General features: G+C 43.7%; 5 protein-coding genes across 6 annotated transcripts; 3 read left to right on the top strand and 2 right to left on the bottom strand.

The window, feature by feature from the left end:
- Nucleotides 1-1,076: 1,076 nt before the first annotated feature.
- On the bottom strand, nucleotides 1,077-4,606 carry LOC129593244 (fumarate hydratase, mitochondrial-like). Its single transcript, XM_055489459.1, has 8 exons — nucleotides 4,248-4,606; nucleotides 3,964-4,089; nucleotides 3,776-3,886; nucleotides 3,275-3,451; nucleotides 2,967-3,122; nucleotides 2,709-2,901; nucleotides 2,208-2,468; nucleotides 1,077-1,650 (listed from the first exon to the last, which is right to left on the bottom strand). The coding sequence occupies exons 1-8, from the start codon at nucleotides 4,371-4,373 to the stop codon at nucleotides 1,283-1,285; spliced, it is 1,518 nt and encodes a 505-aa protein (XP_055345434.1). The 5' UTR covers nucleotides 4,374-4,606; the 3' UTR covers nucleotides 1,077-1,282.
- A 429-nt stretch (nucleotides 4,607-5,035) lies between these two features.
- Nucleotides 5,036-6,963, top strand: LOC129593246 (60S ribosomal protein L10a-like). Its single transcript, XM_055489461.1, has 5 exons — nucleotides 5,036-5,176; nucleotides 5,536-5,691; nucleotides 5,753-5,901; nucleotides 6,154-6,326; nucleotides 6,636-6,963. The coding sequence occupies exons 1-5, from the start codon at nucleotides 5,172-5,174 to the stop codon at nucleotides 6,804-6,806; spliced, it is 654 nt and encodes a 217-aa protein (XP_055345436.1). The 5' UTR covers nucleotides 5,036-5,171; the 3' UTR covers nucleotides 6,807-6,963.
- A 71-nt stretch (nucleotides 6,964-7,034) lies between these two features.
- On the bottom strand, nucleotides 7,035-10,021 carry LOC129593245 (short-chain specific acyl-CoA dehydrogenase, mitochondrial-like). Its single transcript, XM_055489460.1, has 7 exons — nucleotides 9,746-10,021; nucleotides 9,387-9,550; nucleotides 8,932-9,081; nucleotides 8,484-8,595; nucleotides 7,967-8,427; nucleotides 7,476-7,571; nucleotides 7,035-7,395 (listed from the first exon to the last, which is right to left on the bottom strand). The coding sequence occupies exons 1-7, from the start codon at nucleotides 9,789-9,791 to the stop codon at nucleotides 7,183-7,185; spliced, it is 1,242 nt and encodes a 413-aa protein (XP_055345435.1). The 5' UTR covers nucleotides 9,792-10,021; the 3' UTR covers nucleotides 7,035-7,182.
- Nucleotides 10,022-10,229: 208 nt separating this feature from the next.
- LOC129593382 (RRP15-like protein) lies at nucleotides 10,230-12,327 on the top strand. Its single transcript, XM_055489664.1, has 4 exons — nucleotides 10,230-10,674; nucleotides 10,753-10,841; nucleotides 11,365-11,545; nucleotides 11,702-12,327. Exons 1-4 carry the CDS (start codon nucleotides 10,441-10,443, stop codon nucleotides 11,855-11,857), a joined length of 660 nt encoding a protein of 219 aa, XP_055345639.1. The 5' UTR covers nucleotides 10,230-10,440; the 3' UTR covers nucleotides 11,858-12,327.
- Nucleotides 12,328-13,579: 1,252 nt separating this feature from the next.
- Nucleotides 13,580-15,834, top strand: LOC129593347 (transcription termination factor 3, mitochondrial-like). Of its 2 annotated transcripts, none has more exons than XM_055489606.1 (3): nucleotides 13,580-13,764; nucleotides 13,953-14,012; nucleotides 14,105-15,834. In XM_055489606.1, exons 1-3 carry the CDS (start codon nucleotides 13,634-13,636, stop codon nucleotides 15,618-15,620), a joined length of 1,707 nt encoding a protein of 568 aa, XP_055345581.1. In that variant the 5' UTR covers nucleotides 13,580-13,633; the 3' UTR covers nucleotides 15,621-15,834. The 2 variants fall into 2 exon arrangements, with proteins under 2 accessions (XP_055345581.1, XP_055345582.1); XM_055489607.1 differs by having other exon boundaries at nucleotides 14,114-15,834.
- Nucleotides 15,835-16,724: the final 890 nt, after the last annotated feature.

Below are 16,724 nucleotides of genomic sequence, written 5' to 3' on the forward strand. Positions count from 1 at the left end.
CGTCAAGGAGAATTTGAAAAATCTGTTGAATCAGCCGTTGATAACTTCAATTGCTCACATCTCGTGAATGTGGGAACAAAACTGTTCATGCAATATCTCAAAAGATGTGGAAAAAATTCTTAAGTTTTTTGATACCAAGTAAGTCAGGATTTAGAGCGGATGAAATAAATTAGAGCCATTTCTGTTTCCCATAGACTTAGCATAGTGAGTATTACGTTGAAGGGGTCCACGAAGAGGTCCTATAGTGTGTCTACGAGAAACTCAAAAAGGCTACAACTTGTTTCAGTTGCTCTAAATCCCATATTACTTGGTATCAAAAATCTTGTGAATTTTTTCTGCATCTTTTGAGATATTGCTTGAACAGTTTTGTTCCCTCATTCACGAGATGTGAGCACCTGAAATTATCAACGGCTGAATCAACACATTTTTCAAATTTGCCCTAGCGTTGCCATCTCTGGGTGGTTGACAGATGTGCACATTGAGTGCACAACACGGGCACAGTTATCTAAGTATGGTAAGGTAAATGTGCTCTATCTAAGTAAGGGACACACGCCTCGTACACATTTATTTTACACATTCTACACATTTCCTACACAATTATTTTCTATGGGATTACTGGATTAGGGACTGGAATTCAGCGGAATTGGATGCCAGCTGGTGAAAATTACGCTAATTTAAAGTATGCATCTGTACGCCGTACGGTCTTGTACAGTCTGGTTAAATCAGTGTGCATTAATTTTTTTTATTTTACTTTTCGTGAGTTTCATCCGTACTTCTACCCTTTTCTGATTGTTGGCAGACTGCTTTTGGCCGGAAATTTCAAGGAGTAAAATGATGCTGCTTAAACACCGGCAAATGTGCAGCAAATGCTGCAATATACCATACAGAACTGATGTACCGTAACTACCGCTACAGTTCACTTTTATAATTATTTTATAGCAGCTCTTCCACCTCGGTCGGTTTGATACAGAGTCTAATGTTTTTTTAAGAAATAGACAAGTATTTTAAAGTCTTTAATTTACCTGCCTAGGTACTTAATACTCAGCAATTAGAATGTTCCAGTGAATTACCAAATATCATAGCTGTTCGTTTATTTGGCTGGTTAACCTGATTTAGATTTTGACTACGGTTTAACAACCACCTGAGTCCATCTCTCAACTCTCCACATCAACTAAACAAAAAGTTAGGCCCACGAGTTCAAAATATCAACACCACCACCACCTGTTACACGATCACCCAATCCAATAAAATTTAACAATTATTCAGGAACACGATCTGTGGTTCATTTGGGCCGTATCATGTCTTCCGGTCTGACCCACTGCTCAAACTGCTCAGCCGTCACATAGCCCAGTTTAATGGCCGTCTCCTTCAGCGTGCTGTTCTCCTTGTGCGCAGTCTTGGCGATCTTGGCGGCTTTATCATAGCCGATGTGGTTGTTGAGAGCCGTCACCAGCATCAGCGACTCATTCATCAGCTTGGCTATGCGCTCCGTGTTGGGCTGGATGCCCACCACGCAGTTCTTGGTGAAGGAGCGAGACGCATCCGCCAGCAGCCGCACCGACTGGAGCACGTTGCGCACGATCATCGGCTTGAATACATTCAACTCAAAGTGCCCATTACTACCTCCGATGCTGACGCCCACGTTGTTGCCTATTAAAAGAATAAAACGCACTGAATTTCGAGGTTAAAATTTACACTCTTTCGGATTAGAGTGAGTCTATGGACCAAGCAACAAAAATGAAAACTAAGTAATTAATGTAGAATCACAAAAGTAGTTCCGCTGTTTTTATCCAAACAGCACAGACATAGTACTGATCACGAACGCATACCGCTATGTGTACCATAACAGAAAACGTATTACTTCTCAAATATATGCAAGACTGCACGCTTTCTTTTTCAGAGTCAACATGATAATTACAAGTAATCCTGTAGCTGTAATTAAAATCTAATCCTCTAAATCTTGTAATTAAACTCCCGTAATTAACTTGAGCTGGTATTGAATTGCAATGGAAAGTCCAATTAATGGTAGAACAATTAATCCAACATTTTCAAAGTGTTTGGAAGTGTTCTTCTCATGTAAACTTGAAAATATTTTCATCAAGAACAAGTTCTGCAGGCTTAGGCCGCGCAACCACTTGTAAAGTGTAAACATACTGCATAAAGTCATCTAAATCGGTCAGTCCTTAATCTTAGAAAAAGAACCTCACCCATAACTTGGGCAGCCACCATGGTCATCGCTTCGCACTGCGTGGGATTGACCTTTCCCGGCATAATACTGCTGCCCGGCTCATTCTCCGGCAGGGACAGCTCGCCGAAGCCGCAGCGCGGTCCGGATCCGAGGAAACGGATATCGTTGGCGATCTTCATGAAACTGACGGCCACCGTGTTCAGGGCGCCTGAGCAGTAAGACAAGGCATCGTGCGCGGCCAGGGCTTCAAATTTGTTCGGTGCCGTTACGAACGGCAGCTCTTCAAGTACAAAATGAACGTAACGCAAATATGACGCTGTCACAGTAAACCAAGAAAGAAAGACAGCATCGATTTCGTTAAACTACTGCGCCAGATGCCCACGCTGCACAAAATGCAAAAAAAAAATCAATTTGTTGAGCACATATCAGCACCACTATATTAAACAAGCGTGACACACAAAGAGAAATTTCCGTTAGGGCGGTTAGGCCATAATGAGGTTATACCACTTAATAAACTTACTGGTGTATTTGGCAATTGTTGCAGCCACTCCTTCAGCGAACCCGATGGGCGCATTGAGGCCAGTGCCGACCGCGGTGCCGCCGGCCGCGAGCTCATACACAAACGGCAGCGCACTCTCCACTCGCGTAATGGCATTCTTTACTTGCGTGGCGTAACCACTAAATTCCTGGCCCAATGTCAACGGGGTAGCATCCTGCAAGAACCACTTTAGGGCGCGAAGTTTACTTAATAAATTAACTGCACAAGCAGCCAACGCACCTGAGTGTGGGTTCGGCCAATTTTAATGATGCAGTCGAATTCCTGGGCTTTCTGGTTTAGAGCATCATAGAGCTCGTGCAGCGCCGGCAGAAGACGTTGGCTAATTTCGATGGCGACGGCGATGTGCATCGCCGTTGGAAACGTGTCGTTTGAACTCTGCGTATGAATATGAATAAGAGATTATTTATACTTTCAGTAACAACCGCTAACTTTTGAATTTAATGTGTGATTGCCTGATTGGCCGACTGCAGGTATGCTGCACGTATGCGACACATTTTATGCTGTCAGGTCACCACCAAAGGACCAACCTGACTCTTATTGACGTGATCATTTGGATGCACGGGCGTTTTACTGCCCAGCTTGCCGCCCAGCATTTCGATGGCCCGGTTGCTGATCACTTCGTTAACGTTCATGTTGGTCTGCGTGCCGGATCCCGTCTGCCACACCACCAGCGGGAAATGCTCATCCAATTTCCCCTCAATCACCTGCACAAGTGCCAATGAATTTAATAGAACAACATTACGGTCACAAACCGCAGCTCTTCGCTATACTGCAAATTAAAACCACCGCCAAAAACTGCTGCTGGAGTTATGAACACCCGCAATTTACAGTATACAATTTCTTGGACAACGGGCGATAAACATCTCTTATAAAATTTATAAAAATTCGAAATACGATCAATATTATTCGAACTACATAAATTAATTCAAAGATATTCGAAATGGTATAGCTGTATATAATATACGTGGATCTTTAACTGACGGATCTGCCCTGAATAAATTCAAAGAAACCGTACTCCTGAATCACACCTCATCAGCAGCGCTCATGATCGCTTTGGCCAGCTTCGCGTCCAGCCCGAATTTCTGATTGACTTCCGCAGAGGCTTTCTTTAGCAGAGCCATGGCATAAATAACCGGAAGCTGCAACATATTTTTATACGAACAGCACGAAGAAACAGCAATCTCCTCACAAACAATTCTCAGTTCTTAAATCTTACAGGCATCCTCTCCGGGACGCCACCAATATCGAAATTCATCATGGACCGCGCGGTATTCGCTCCATAATATTTTTCTGATGGCACCTTCAATTCCCCAAACGTGTCCCGTTCCAGACGGAAATCCCCCTAGGAAAATCGGCAAGTAATGATACAGTTCTCCGACACTGCTGCGCGCTTCACGACCATAATCGATAGCATTGTATTTGACAATGTTGATGAACCCAGACAACTTGGCAGACACGCAGTTGCGCGTTTTCCGTGAAGGCTCGCGTTTGCATGCTTACATCTGCTGCCCGTTTCCCGGCATCCGAAGATGCCATTTTTACAATGCGTATTCCCGGAGTGGAAGCCCGGAGGACGGTGGAAAATGTGGGGATGAGACGGAGCGACCGTGCCAGACACAAAGCCATCCTCGATCAGCTGCTTCAGGTAGAATGGTTCAACCACTTCCGCTGGGGCAAAGTCCGACTGCCGCTGATGCGATCAGCTTACCCTCCCAGAACCAGATGTGGGTTACAGGTGCGCAGGTATGGCGAGGGCGGGTGCGGACAGCAGAGGTGAAATCGCAACTACACTTCTGTGTGAATTAATCACCAGCGCAAAAAAGTGGGATGAGGCTAGCGAGATAAAATTTGGACAATCCGAATATTGCCTAGGCTAGCAAAATTTACTTTGCATTAGCGAGGGTACAAAGCCCCTTTCGTGTATGCTTGCCTCGCCTCCAAAATTGAAAATTTTTAGTACAATTTTGACAAAACTTGCACTGTTATTAATTTGTAATTATTATTGATCGCCGATGATTGGTGAGAATGTGTTTGTATATAATCTGATGACTGATAAGACGAAAAAAGTTTCCGAAAATTTTGTATAAGAAAATAAGGAAGCAGCAGCAGAGTAGCACAGCACAAGCCACAAAAACTTTTTCTGAAATTCTATCGTTTCTGCCTTTTTGAACCAGCTTAATGGGAACGATTCGCTTACGAAAGTCCTCAACGCGGTACGCTTCACACGGTACCACCCTATGGACATTCAGCACGATATCGCAAGTCTACCATACATACACTGCCGAGAATCTCAACCCGGTCTTAAATTATGCTTGAGTAGATCGGCAAAACGAGCCTGCCGCATCGGCACAGATAGAAGGATTTCGTCGCGGATTTTTAAGAACCCAGTTACAGAATTTCAGGTACCATCTCTGTTTGTTCATCATGAGGTAAGAATTTTTCTTAAAATATTTCGTGCGATTGTAAATATTAAGGAACAGAAAATGTAGACAAGCCTCCAGAATATGTCAAGTACGAAATCAGTGGTAGATAAGGGAACTACCAAGAATACTCAAGTGTCTCTCGAAAGTTGCGGATCATTACTGTATTCATTTTTTGCATCGGTTCTGTGATGTTTTTGCACGTATTAGCCGTGCTTTTTCTATGAGAAAGCCATACGGAAACTAATTTATTTTTTCTGAGAACCGTTATCAGCGGATTTTAACGTTACTCAGCTAAGAGCGCGGCAATATTGATTTTCAAAATGTGGTTCCTGGATGGCTGTTCTCATTCATTCTTTTTTTCTCAGTTCAAAAATCACCCGTGACACTCTATTCGAGTGTGTGAATGCCGTGCTGGATAAGTCTAAGGAGCGGAAGCGGGGCTTCGTAGAGACTGTGGAGCTGCAGATCGCGCTGAAGAACTACGATCCGCAAAAGGACAAGCGTTTCTCGGGCACTGTGCGGTGGGGCTCCTTGATGAGTCATCGTCGCGAGAGGGGTGCTTACAGTTGTGGAATGTTGCAGGTTGAAGTTCACTCCGCGTCCCAAGTACAAGGTGTGCGTGCTCGGCGATGAACAGCACATCGACGAGGCCAACGCCAACGGCGTTCCCGCCATGTCCGCAGACGACCTTAAAAAGCTTAACAAGAACAAGAAGCTCGTTAAGAAATTAGGTAAATTTTAAACACAATTAACGGGCTTTGATAGGTTCATATTAAACAGTTCATAATTTTTCCTTAAATTGAATAAGTAGATATAACTTTATCTCTAGGTAAAAAGCCTTTTACTTGGCAGTGTAAAATGTTTGTTAGTTTTATTCAGTTTCTAACTGCTTGCGTTCAGTTTTTGAAAAAATAACTTTTTTTGAATGAAGAATTTAATGGTTAATGGAAGAAATGTAATCTGATGGTTGTATGCTGTTACAGCGAAGCAGTACGATGCGTTTTTGGCGTCGGATGCGTTGATCAAGCAGATTCCTCGTCTGCTCGGTCCTGGGTTGAACAAGGCCGGTAAATTTCCCACTTTGATCACGCACGGTGAGAACATGCCGGGCAAGGTGGAGGAATTGAAGAGCACCATCAAATTCCAGATGAAGAAAGTAAGTAAAACAGTAGTTTCCAGTCTAAAAATTAAATTGTTTTACCGAAAAGTGAAGAGGCATCAGTAATGCCTCTTCACTTTTCGGTTCTGCAATCTGCAGACGCTGTCGTAAATTTTTATGTTGCTTGTAGTCAATACTACTAAATTTTTTCAGTATCTTCGTTGAAAATGCTTTTTTTAAAAATTATTTACTATTAAATGGCGTCGTTGGTTCTGGTTCGTTTCAATACTTTTCATTATGTGAGCTTGCATCTTGCTTTTTACTATTGATTTACCTGTGCTTAAACAAGAACGTTATTCTTGGTAGGTGTTGTGTTTGGCGGTGGCTATCGGGAACGTGAACATGACGCCGGAAGAGTTAGCATCTAACATTAGTTTGGCTGTGAACTTTTTGGTGTCTTTATTGAAGAAGAACTGGCAGAACGTTAGATCGCTGCACATCAAGTCCACCATGGGACCACCTCAGCAACTCTACTAGATCAGTTGGTTGTACTTCTGTTAACATCGATTTATGGTATACAATAAAATGTAATCGGGATTGAAGTCAATCGTTGTCTTCGTTCGTTCACGCGGAAAAAAAATTTAAATTTCGAACATTTGTGTGTGGTTTAGTAATAAATCGGCAGGATACGTTGTTCCAAGTACTGTATTTTAATCAATAAAACACTTTCGTTGTGCGACACAGTAATGTAAGTGTAACGGAAACTCAACGTAAATCTTTAAATCTTGCTTGTTTAAACGGAAATTCAACTTAATGCAACCCAACCAAAATGCAGACGAATACCAAATCACGTTCCCCAGTATAAATGTGCAGTTATCTCAAAAAAGCCATTACAACTGAACAGGTATCACCTCTACTTGATATCGTATTCTTTGAGCAAATTTCCGGCAATGACCAGCCGTTGGATTTCGGAGGTACCCTCGTAGATCTCGGTGATCCTGGCGTCGCGGTAGTGCCGCTCGGCCGGCATATCAGAAACGTAGCCCATCCCGCCCAGGATCTGGATGGACTGGTGGGCGATAAAAGTGGACGCTTCAGAGGCCGATAATTTGGCCATGGCAGCTTCCTGCAGCATGTGTACATGAGATTTTGGCTTGCAACACGGGCTCACAAAGCCAACGGGCCATCAGACACGTCAGCGTTTACCTTCGTGTATGGCCGTCCGGCGTCCTTCAAAAGGGCCGCTTTATACATCAACAGCCGGGAAGCTTCCAATTTCACCGCCATATCGGCTAATTTGATCTTCAAAAAAACATCTGTGAAATCTGAAACCCAATTGGGATAAACTTCATGCCGAAATTTTGCGAAGTTAAAATACAGCGCAGAAAAAAACACTTAAAACAAGCACAGATACAAAGGAGTTACGTTAGGGTATGCACGTACAGTACTCGTATGATTATATAATAATAAATTAAAGACTGATTAAATTTTAAACAGTAGTCTCGTCTTTGTGAAAACCCGAACGCATTTCAATTCGTAGTAATGATACAAATAAAGCAATTAAAAAGCTGCAATCAAATAGCTAATATTAGATAACCTACAGAATCTAATATAATTTTTTATGAAGTAAATAAAAAAATCCAATTATTAAAAACTACACAGCTTACGTGCAATACAGAGAGGAAAGATCACCTCACCTGAATAGACTGCAGTTTAGTCAACGGCGCCCCGAAAGCTTCTCTTTTGGAGGCATACTCCACGGCGACATCCAGCGCTGCTTGCCCAATACCGACCGCTTGTCCGGCAATCCCGATGCGGCCGCCATCCAACGTGGACATGGCGATTTTAAAGCCCTCCCCCTCCTTGCCCAGAAGGTTTCCCTTGGGAATACGGCAGTCCTCAAATATGAGGTAGGTCGTAGATGATCCGCGGATACCCAGCTTATCTTCCTTTTTACCAACGCTTAAGCCTGGCGTCGGCTTGGGGACGACAAAAGCGCTGATGCCTTTGTGTTTCTTGGCCTTGTCGGTCGTGGCAAAGACGACAATGCCCTCGGCTTCGTGGCCATTGGTGATCCAGGCTTTCGTCCCGTTCAGTACGTACTCGTCCCCGACCAGTTTGGCGGTGGTGGACGCCGCACCGGCATCACTTCCGTTTCCTGCGCCGAAATAATACTAGCTCAATAAAGCCTAACAATAATTTTTCAAAATTTACCAGGTTCACTCAAGGCAAAACATCCAATGCGTTCGCCACTGGTAAAAGGCCTGACGAATTTATCGATTACTTCCGGTCTTCCGTAAGCGTTTATGGGGCTCAAATACAAAGACTAAAATGTGCAATAGAGTAACAACTTACAATTGCAGTAAAAAATACGATGAAAAAATAATACGTCTGACCACAAAGTGTAAATATTCTATCAAAGAAAATTTAATGGGCAAACGAAATAAAAATAAACAGAGCTATCTACGGTAGACCGATATAATACACAAGTACACCGCACTAAAAGAAAAGTGAAAGTCAAAAGTCAAAATCATACCCGACTAAGTTCATACTCATAGAAGTTACCATAAAACGTGATTATAATAACCATTAAATGCACAGAAATGAATGAAAAATATACGCCTAATCGAAGAAGCATTAAGGCGAACAAATTGCTGCATACATTGTGCGCACTGAGGATCACCCCGGCGCTGGCGCATCCGCGACTGATCTCCTCCATGGCAATGGCGTATGCTAACGCGTCCAGGCCCGTTCCGCCATTCTCTTCCGGCGTGGCGATGCCCATCAGCCCCAGTTCACCCATCTTCAATACCTGCATTCCACAATATCATTGCATTCTTTTTTACATTTATGTGCACCCAAACATTTTTAGTTTATCATGGCATCAGTTAAATTCCCAACAATTTTTAAGTACTAACCAGCAGAAATTGAAATCCGATAATACTATGGTGATCAAATTATCAATGATCACTGATCAACTATCAATTTTTAACTGCTATCACAACCACTATCGCAAACATCCACTTTCGTTTAGCGAAATCCCTTGCTTCCACAAGTGACAATCTGTGACAAATGACCATCAACTATTCAACTTCAATCATGGAAAGGAAACTGCACCTGTTCCTTGGGATATCGGTGCTCCTTGTCCGTCACGGCCGCCATCGGCTTCAGATCACTCTCGGCGAAATTGCGGCATGTCTGCCGCAGCATCTGATGCGTCTCAGGTAAATCAATGATGTTCACGGGCCCGGTGGCAGCGGCGGCATACTCACGACGCAGTCCTATATACATGTAGATAAAGATAGTACTTATCGTTATGCTGTACACAATTTCTCACTTCAAAGCAGCTGTTTAAATGGCTGTCATTGACTGATCGCTACCTTCCAGCGCTGCGACAATCGCAGAAGCCCCAATAGATCTGGCAGCAAATACTTAACAGAAACGGGAAGATAACGGTGCTTGCTTTAACTGCTTACCTGGACGCTGTCGTGGAAGAGCGAGCAAACGGCCAAATCGTAACATCGTAACCGCCTGCTTTCCGTTACTTCGATCAAGGTAAAGTTTTCACTGTACCGTCTGTACTCTGTACAGTGTACGTATGTTACGGTATGTAAACCTATCTGAAGAACAGACGATGCTGGATGAAACTCGATAAACCACCGTAGTTTCAGTAGTAATATCTCGAACGAACGACGAAAAATAACTACGCACGAAACTGAGAAAACACATAAATTATAGAAATCACTAATTAAAAAAAGTATCTTCGAAGCAAAAATTAATTTCTTTGAAAAGTTTTAGCAGCCTATGAATTTAGATTTTTGTAGCTGCGTTTTGCGGGGGTTTGCGTGCAACCTAAATCATTCGAACAAGCTCACCATTCGGGCCGCTTTACGTGTACTAATGCTCACAGCTGATAACTTCGTCCTGGCACTTGGCAGTCTACAATTTCAGTTTCGCAATTTTGTTTCAGTTCTTTACTTCCGAGTGCAAGAAGAAACTTTATTAGATCTTTTTTATCTTGCAGAATTTATATTCATTTATAAATATATAATTAGAGCAAGCTGGTAGCCACCTGCTTCAGGATCTGCTGGCTCCGAGATCGTTTCTTCTGTTCTGTATGTGAGTTTCACACTCTCGCTCGTTCTGACTTGCTTGGCCAGAAGTTATTGCAATGGCCGATCTCGACACCAGTCCGAGCAGTCCTCCGCCAGATTCACCATCCACTCCACCTGCCGAGACGGATCACCCCACCTCCGGATTTGCCAATGCCATCGCCAAGATCCTCAGCCACACCACCACGCCCCGACCAAAGAAGCGGATAAAGCGCGAAGTTAAAGTGGAAAACGCGGTCGGCGATGCTCCGTCAGCTTCAGGCCCACGCGCTGCTGCCACCGGCAATCGGACGGTAGGGAAATTTGGTTTTACTAGAGAAAATTTACCGGAATTTTAACGCATCATTTCATGAATCCGATTTTGTTCACAGAAAGGGACTAGTCACGACGAACCGTGGCATGTGTTACCGGATGTGACGCAACGGGAAATCGAGCGGAAACTGAATAAAGTTGCCACACGGTACTCTCTCCCATTATTAATAAGCAAAAATTATTACGCACTGGAAATACTGTCCGCGTATTTACTGAGGTAGCAGAAGTTTAGGCGCTTTGTTGTTGGAATACTTTGCGGACAAAAATTTTAATAAGCATTGAAGCCAAATTTATTCTCTTTTTTGGACTTTGGTAGTGTAAAAAATATAAGAGCAACGCTTGCAAGGAATTATATTAAATCTGCGAAAAAATCCGATTATTAAGAAGATTACCAAACCAATTTGGTCTAGATTTTTCGGTTCCTGAAATATACAGTAATTGCAGCTACTGGATTACTGGAATTCACGTTTTTAATATATTGTTACATTATGGAATTGTTTTTTACATCAGAGTGGTTTAGCGGAGTGGGAGAATAAGATTTTTTTGTCAGATTAAAATCCGATGATTATGAAAATCATTGAACCAATCTGGTCTACATATTTCCTAAATAAACAGTAAATGCACTTATTGGAGTTTATATTTTTAATATTGTATTACATTATTTTTCTCAGCGGAGTCGTTCAGTTGTTCAATGCCGTCCGTCAGCAGCAGACTACTATTGCTGAGCAGCTGGACGAAGCCGGTCCATCCGTGCGCCGATCGGAAAACGTCCTGAAATCCGTGTCGAAAGGCGCCTTCCTCGATTTACTAAAAGATCCGTCGTCTGGCAGTGTGAAAATTCTCAGTAAAAATGTAAGTGATGGCTACATCAGAGTTGTGCATGCTGTACGTATAGGTATAATCGTACATATGAAATATAAATTTTGATTTTTAATTTGTTGAATAGGATAATGAATCACTTTCTTTCCTAGTCATATACCGGAATATTTGTTTTTCTCTATATTTCAGATGCCCTTGTCCAAAACGAGCGAAACTTCTGGAGAAGGTAAACGGTGGGAAGTTTTGGATGATGATTACCTTTTGAAAGCCGGGGCCACCGGAAGTGACGGTGACAACAATGAATCGAGAGAATCATCTACTGAACGCATGGAACAAGTTTTTTAGCATTTAACTGCTAAACCCATAATGTATTTAGATATTTTCGACCGGAAATATTTTCTGTAGATTGCATCTCGACTTCGTAGTTTCTCTGCTCAACGCTGGCTTGTGTGAATTTAAATGAACGAAATTGTAATATCGAATTGCTTACATTTTGAGCCCTTTCCGAGTATGGATTTCGCGTTTGGCAACGAAAATGTAGGATTTAGCTATCTGTTACCTGGTTGCTTATAGATTTGGTGATCTATTTAATTTTTCGAAATGGCTGTGCGCCCCGACAATCGGGGCGCAAAGTAATAATTATTAAGTATTTGTGGCCACGGCATTACTGTACGTTGCTCTGCGCCATGAATTTTTTTTTCACCTTTAACACCGATAATCTTGCACGATTTTTTTGTTTTTCACTATTAACATAACTTCTGCAGCCGAAAGTTTTATTTTTTTCGTGGTTGGCTTTGTCATTCATGGTAAAGCCTTCCCGACAGTTCGCGCAGATAAACCGGCTTTCAGCATTTCCTGTACGGCGATTAAATCCTGTACGCCTGCGTTCCCTTCGCACTTTCGAACTGCATCTTCGGACCTGAATTCATTGCGCAAATCGCCATGATATATAGTTACCAGTTAATAGTACGCAAAAGGTGAATAGTGAATACGGAAATTATCGAATTTGTGGCATCCACTCATTAAGGGCACTAAGCGCACTCAAACTTAAATTAAGTTTGAAAAAGTAGGACACCCCAGAAATTGCCGCACATTGGGTCGTTAATAAATGTGAAGCGGAGCACCTAGCTTGATGGTAACCAAATGTGGTGATTGCTAATTTGCTAGCAAGCAATTGTATGCATGCCCGGGATGCTCGTGTAATCAAGCTGTACAGACTTTTAAAAAGCATCACATACAAGTACATACTGAGTACTAAAACAAAATTGAGTGAAAATTCATAACAAAAACACTTCTTCAATGCTATCCTGCTCGGGGATCGTACCCATAACACATAACGCATTTCCCCGTTGCACTTGGATAGATAGCCGCTGTCTAAAATATTCTTTCGTCCGCTTCTGGCTTGTGGCGGAAGCTATGCCGTTGCCGACCTTCTCCACGAGCATTTTCGTTCCGCCTCCCAAGGGTCCGTAAATTTCAAAGGCGGCAGCTACTAGATTGTATCTTGGTTGTAGCATGTAGGTAATGATGTGTAATTAATTAACTCGTGTAATTGCATGTAGGTATGATGTATCCATATACCCGGTAACTACACGGTCTACACCAACTATAGCGCTCACTTTCTGAAGAGCAGGATGCGCTCTTGTTTTCAAAAAGTAATAATGGCCCCCTTACCCTACAAAATCTACTGTTTGAAAAATAGTGGCACCCGCCGAAATAACGGCACCTCCCCGAAATAAGCGCACCTATACTAGGGCGTTTTTTTGTTTTTTTTTTCCATGGGCGTTTGAACTACAGTACGTATCGCATTTGCCGCACAGTGCCAGAAATCGATAATTACGGTATTTCACGATTCCCTTCCCCACAAGTGTCTCATTTATTTGTTAATAATGTTGATAGTCCTATAAATCATATACATTTATGCGCATTCAAGGTCAGGTGTCTCTAGATAAATCTTCTGGTTACCTTTGGACCGTTCTGTGAGTGTGTACTGAGTCTACTGACAAATTTACCAGAAGTAGCCACGACTTTTTACGCCAAATATTCGGGGCGCACAGCCAATTTACTTCGCGCCCGGTTATCGGGGCGCATAGCACTGAACTTAATGTTTTAAGGAAAGCGATGACAATGCATTCGATAAATACTCACAATTTTCATAAGGTTTTGTGCAAATCGTGGTGGGAGGTCGCGAATACTTCAGAAAAAATTCAAATAAGCACGACCATCTTAAATTCTTCCACTGTTTTGTTTTGGTAAGAAATTGAGAAACGCTCACCCAAACTCCACCGGGCGACCGCTCGTCTACAAAACTAGTTGAAATTTGGCCATGAAAGTTTCGTGACGGTGACGATAAGCTTTTTTAAGCAAGTTCTTTAGTTTCCATTATTTTTATTTTTTGTTTCCGATGATCGGACTTTAGTGAGTTTCTTTGATTTTTTAGTATTTCCTTGGACCTCGTTCTGTTGCCTGTTATTAGCAAGAATTTCACAGTTGGAAATAGGTAAGTCGTGTGCTAATCGCAAGAAGTGTGTGATATATATAATTTGGATAGCGGTCAGTGTTGTGGGCATATATTTCATTCTCATTCGCCAGATTTTGTAGGTCTTCGACCATGATCCGCTCCATCCAGCGACTCCATCCGCACTTTCAGTGGCTCTACCTATCCAGCCCAGTGTGTATGCGGTGTGCTGCTCCAGTGTCCGCCCCATCAGCATCCCGAAATCTCCATGAATTGCGCATCATTCGCCTCAGGTCCACAGTTGCTCCTCAGGACCAGCCGGGGGAATCCAGTGAAGTCTCATCGCAGTCCCCAACCAAATCACAATCCAGTGATGCCCAGTATTTCCGCCAACTCATTCAGCAGTCCTCCAAGCAGCCCGCTAAGGTGGACTGGACCCAGTTTGTCAACCCGGATCTTTATAAAAAGGGTGAGCTGAACGTTAACGACCAGCCCGAAGTCCATGCCAAATTCGGTCTGCTTCATCGCACAACCAGTCAACAGCAATCAGCCGATGACGCTGCCGAGGAAGTCCCGAATGTTCTCCAGCGAACCGCGACGATCGGCCTGGCTGAGCGCAAAACTCGCCAGGAGCGATCATCCCATGACGCATCCGTGGAAATCCTTGACGCCATTCCGCGGACCTCCACGGGCCTGGCCGACGACCTGGACAACGTCGACTGGGCGGAGCTGGAAAAGCAAGACCCGGAGCGCCGGCCCCTGGAGCCGGTCGACGATCAGGATTCTTTACTTGCAGATGCCGTGCCCACCGCACCACCCTACGCCTTCAATCTGGCCGCCTACGCCGAGAAGAGCCCGAACATCCGGAAATTCCTGGATCTGGGCGTGGAGGTGTACCAGTACGACCAGGATCCCGAAATGTCGCAGCTGCTGGCCACCGGCGACTGGGACACCCGTATCCAGCCCGTCCTGGACTTTCTCCAGTCACTGGGCATCAAGGAGAAAAACCAGGCAAGGATTCTCTCCAAATGGCCGCGTATTCTCAAGCATGATATCGCGCAGCTGAACGAGAAGGTAGAATATCTACGCTCCAAGAAATTTCCTCCGGAGGCCGTCGCACGCATTTTGGTCAAAGCGCCGCTTTTGTTCTCGCTGTCGGTGCGGCATGTCGATAAGCAGTTAGGCGCGCTGCAGCGCACGTTCAAATTGACCGGCGACGAGGTGCGCGACGTGGTCACCGCCGTCCCAAAGATCGTGACGATGCGGTCCATCGTGTGGGCTGTGATTCGGCTAGCCATGATGCATGAGATGGGCTTCCGCAAAGAGGAGATCAAAGCCATGCTGCTGATGCAGCCCAAAATTTTTCTCTTGGATAAGAAGGATTTTCTGCGGCGCTTTGATTACCTCCACAACGTGGTCGGCATCCAGCACGCCGACATTGCGGCTTTTCCGGGGGCAATGCGGACGCGCGTCTTTGAGGTGAAGGATCGACACCTCTTCCTCAAGAAGCTCGGCCGCGATCAGTATGATCGCACGCAGCCTAATTACGTTTCGCTGCATGATCTGTGCTCCGGGTCCAATTGGGACTTCTGCATGCGGGTGGCCAAGCAGCCGTTGCGATATTTCAACGCTTTTCGGAAAACCTTGTAGCCATGAGTGTTTGAATGAATAAAGTTTTTGATAGTACGTGGTATTAATCGGGTGATTATTCGGATTTCGAGTACCTGCTTACTGCGACTACGCCACTACGGTATGAGTGGATTATTTCATGCTGTCTGAACACAGCATCACAATAAATGACATTCGCTAATACAATAATGATTTCGTCAAATGAACTGCAGCCAAACTACCTATCTGTGTTACTTCGCGTTATTTGCAATCACTGAGGAAATCACTGGATTAAAAGCAAATAAGCTTCACAAGCTGAGACTTCTTATGCAACGAAAACTTAAAATTACACAATCTTTCTAATTAAGGCCTATTTATATTTATAGTACTTAATTTATTTTAACCGCTTCGACACACGACTGCACTATTGTGTTCGGCTGTTCGCCAATAAAGCAGCCACTTGATGGTGGAAAAGTGGAAATTAGGTAACCCGACAACTGCCACCCACTTCGAGATGCATTTAAATTTCCACCTGATTTCCGCCTGACGTAGTACTTGACTACTTGTATATCTATATATCAACTACGTACTACGAAGACAGATTTATGCTGTAGATGGTCAGATGGATGCACCACACCGGTCCACACGGTAGGAGATGTCATGAGATTTGACCTCTGTTATGTTTACGCTATATTGCAGTATTCCTCTCTCACACTTGAACTCCACGTCAGCCAGTACAGGTTGATCGACTGCCCGCAAATGGCGGAAATCACATCTAGCATCTACGTATACTGAACTAATAGAAGTGTGCTCATTAATCTGGGAGGCAGATACGTTTTCGCACCAGTAGCTTTCGAAACACCCTTGTGGGAATGACCTTAGTGAACAAAATTGGTAAGCGTCTACAACACAGGTACTTCGAAGTATACGTAAACCTCACTATTAGCAGTGTCTCCGTCAACGCTTGTCTCTCGAAATCTAATGAGGCAAAGCCGCTTCCGCACTCGGAAGTCGGAACACTAGAAGGACCAGCAGCGTTAAACTGAACTTTGTTGTCGAAATATACTGATTGTTTCGATCTGCCCTGCATACTGTACGTGTTTAGGATCGAATTCCACCAAAGATTTCAGAAGCTCCGCCTCTCTG

This window comes from Paramacrobiotus metropolitanus, unplaced genomic scaffold (genome assembly GCF_019649055.1).
Source record: "Paramacrobiotus metropolitanus isolate TYO unplaced genomic scaffold, Prichtersi_v1.0 Parri_scaffold0000061, whole genome shotgun sequence".
Lineage (NCBI taxonomy): Eukaryota > Metazoa > Tardigrada > Eutardigrada > Parachela > Macrobiotidae > Paramacrobiotus > Paramacrobiotus metropolitanus.